Source organism: Sphaeroforma arctica, assembly GCF_001186125.1.
Source record: "Sphaeroforma arctica JP610 unplaced genomic scaffold supercont1.1669, whole genome shotgun sequence".
NCBI classification, from domain to species: Eukaryota; class Ichthyosporea; order Ichthyophonida; genus Sphaeroforma; species Sphaeroforma arctica.
Genome location: NW_014038889.1, coordinates 1 through 3,767, shown reverse-complemented (window position 1 = coordinate 3,767; position 3,767 = coordinate 1). Strand labels below are relative to the sequence as shown.

Here is a 3,767-nt window from a genome sequence, read left to right as displayed (position 1 = left end):
AAGTAGTGGCAGATGGCTGAAATAACTCTTCTGGATAGGATGTAAGTAAACTTCGGTTCTATTTTTGAAGCGTCAGGATATCTTACGTTTTTAAGTGGTGGCAGATTGCTGAAATAACTCTTCTGGATAGGATGTAGGTAAACTTATGTTCTATTTTTGAGTTGTCGGGATCTGTTGCGCTTCCAAGTAATAACAAATTGTTTGAAACAACCCCTTTGGGTAGGGTGTAGGTAAATTTTTGTCTAAAATTATCTACTTTTGAAATATCGGGAAAACGTGCGTTTGTAGTAGTGGACGATTTGTGAAGTAACCCAGAGGATAAACTTTATCAAATTCACCTCGATGTGCTACCATTGATCTGACGTTTGCATCCGGATTATGTCGCAAATGGTCATGCCACCGTGTCCTCACCCGCGCAACTACCTTAAACATTTGTCGTAAATTATTAACATGGGAAAAGCTCACGCCACGTCGCAAATATACAATCAATTTGTCGTGTACTATCAGGATGTACACACTCACACCGTGTAATGTCATAAATACCGTCACTATATGTCGTTGACCACCACAGGGAGTGGCCGTACCCCCCATGAAGTGCTTTCCTGCGTATGGCTACTCCTTTGTGACATGGATCCGTCTAGAGCCGTCCAGCGACATTGATCAGCGAGGCAAGGATGCTCCTGTGTTGTACAGGTATATGGGGATGTATTATCGGGCTATGCATGTGTGCATGATAATCTTGGTTTGTGGTATATATGTGTGTGTGCCCAGTGACATTGATCAGCGAGGGAAGGATGCTCCTCTGTGTTGTACAGGTATATGGGGATGTAATATCCGGCTATGCATGTGTGCAGGATAGTTTAGGTTTGGGGTATATATGTGTATATGCCCAGTGTCATTGCTCATTGAGAGAAGGATGCTTCTGTACTGTACATGTATATGGGGATGTAATATCGGGGTATGTATGTGTATACGAGTCAGTCAGATTTGGTGTATGTGTGTTTACGATTTGACGTTCATAGCGGTCTATGAAAATGTAGTGCATGTCTTTTCATTGGTCTCAACGTGGTTATATCCTGGCCTTTTAATGCACATGCAAGTGCATGCCTAAATATATTGGTACATAAACGCGTATTATATCTATATACTCATCCAGACCTTCTTATTTCTTCCCAGTTGGGTTCTATTACTTAATGCGAATGAAACAACGCTAGCCGTAGGTTGTGCACAAAATCGCGAATTCAATAGCGTAGATGCTTGCGAAGTTTGACATTACTGAAATGTCTAATCACTTGCTTAGCACCAAATGAACTGAATATATACAAGCCTAGGTTCCGAAACAAGTATCCGAAGTATCCTGAAAAATATTTGGCTTAGCACCAATTTCTTATAAACAAATACAATTCTCGTACCGAATTGCCACAGTTTCCTGACGTCGAAAGGTCTGGGATTTTCGGCCCGATTTGATGCGGCGTTTCGATTGGTTGTCAGTGCTTTGGGCAACAAGGGGCGTCTGGATTCAGAGACTATCACCTTCAAGAAGAACTTCCCAGTATTTGAGGTAGGCTGCTCTGTGCACACACATATAAGTTTATACGAATACATATTTCAATTCAGCACAAATATACCCTAATGCATATAACATACGATCTCTTTACACCCCTAGTCTATCTACCGGATGTGTAGCATCATAAAATAAGAATAAGTACCTCTTGGCAAGATTGCTGCATGCTTGTTATATATATATATACATACCATCGTATCATCGAGGATGTGACCGGGAGTGGTTCTTGTGCGGTTATGCACAGGCTTGTCCCCCTAAGGGTTATAAATAGACGGTGTCTAGTGTAAGGAACCGACACGCTTGTCAGATTATAAGACGCTCACATTAGACCGTACGACACGCATGTCCGACAATACGACACTCAATTCCCTTTTCGCACACGACCCGCCCCGATGTGTCACTATGAAGGGCAGTACCTCACTCTGTGTGTACGATACATTGTCCCTTATATCTATTTATACCAGCACCAATACTCTGTGCACTATATACGGTGTACTTATGACAATCCACAAGTGGGAAGAAAGTACTCGGGTGTTGCTGTTGATGAAAAATAAAACAGTAATGAGAAACCTCAGTATCATCACCGTACCGGGGCAGCTGTGCACACAGTTGTAGGGTGTTGTACAAGCTGACTTTCAATTGCAGTCTTTCTTTCTCCAGAGCATCATGTGCCGAAGGATTGAGCTGTACTCTAAGCACTTTCCTTATCTAGTGTAAACCAATGGTTCATGACGATTTTTCTTCATCTGAAAATATCATTTGTGCCTGGGGTTGCTCGTGTGTATGTGTTGATTATTTCTTTTGTGTCTAACCACGCAAATCTTTTTATCTCATTTCTCAACGGGATTGTCGATACAATGTCTATTTAGGGATTCTATTTTTAAAACAGTGGATCATGGTTACCATGGTAGACACCCAAAATCCTTTCTTTGTCCCTAGCTATTGTCTATATATTTTTTGTCTTTTATTTTGTCTTATTCATTTGTCTTGTACTTTTGGAATATATTTTTGAAACAGTGGATTATGGTTGCCGCGGTACATACTTGAAATTATTTCTAAGTTCCTAACTTTTTTCGAATACAATGTCTATTTTTGTATTCGATTTTTGTATTCTATTTTTGGATTCTATTTTTGGAAAAGTGGATTATGGTTGCCGTGGTACACACCCGGGGCCGCTTCCTGTCGAAGAGCACTGTGTCGTTGTACATCGACGGCATTCACGAGGAGAAGGTCAATCTCAAATACCCCAGCGTTCCAGACGTATGTATAGGCCTGCGTGTGCATATCTGTACTATTTATATCTGCACTATTTATATCTGCACTATTTATATCTGTACTATTTATATCTGTACTATTTATATCTGATATTATTTCTGCATATGTAGACATACAGGTGCACATATCTACTATTTGTATTGGATGCACAGCGGGGTGCGTGTACAATAAACTTATGTGTAGGTATCCGGTTCATTGTGGGAGATAGTCAATCTCAATGCCCTGACATTCCGGATGTATGTATCGGCGTGTATGTGTGTATCTCTGTTATGTGTATTTGATGTCACTTCTATATACGTATTGACATGTATGTGTATATCTCTGTTATGTGTATTTGATGTCACTTCTGTATACGTATGGACATGTATGTGTATATCTCTGTTATGTGTGTATTTGATGTCACTCCTGTATACGTATTGACATGTAAGTGTATTTCTTATGATTTGTATATGATATCCCAAATGAAGTTTTTCGTGTATGTAAACTATGTTCATGTTTGCGTGTAGGTGCGCCACTCTCCAAGAGTTCAGGATGATATTGGCATGTACGTGTGCATATGTATTAATCATATACGATATCACTTGTCAGCTACATTGTTAGAGTATCCTGCATTGTTTGAGTATCCTGCGTGTGCGTGTGTGAGTGAGTTGGTTTAAGGCGAGAGTTCTTAATGCTCATTATTTTCTGGATGTTTGTTACTGCGCATATGCATGTGGATGTTGTACATGGTTATTCATGCATGAGTGTGTCTTTTGTATATGATTGTGCTTGCCTGTCGTGTTCATTGCATATGTTACTGTATGTATGCATCTGGATATTGCACTTGTTTGTTCATGCGTTCGTGTGTCTGTCGCGTTTGCTATTTTGTGCGTGTGCGTGTATGTTGTCTATCACACCATTTTCCGCATCTAGTACGTTGTCATGTACT

General features: G+C 40.2%; 1 protein-coding gene across 1 annotated transcript; it reads left to right on the top strand.

The window, feature by feature from the left end:
- Positions 1 to 570: 570 nt before the first annotated feature.
- On the top strand, positions 571 to 2,824 carry SARC_11402 (hypothetical protein; the record flags this gene model as incomplete). The annotated part of the gene is made up of 3 exons (XM_014294512.1): positions 571 to 693; positions 1,426 to 1,561; positions 2,705 to 2,824. Coding segments are annotated over exons 1-3 (360 nt in total), but the record flags the coding sequence as incomplete, so codon positions are not given.
- Between the last annotated feature and the right edge of the window lie 943 nt (positions 2,825 to 3,767).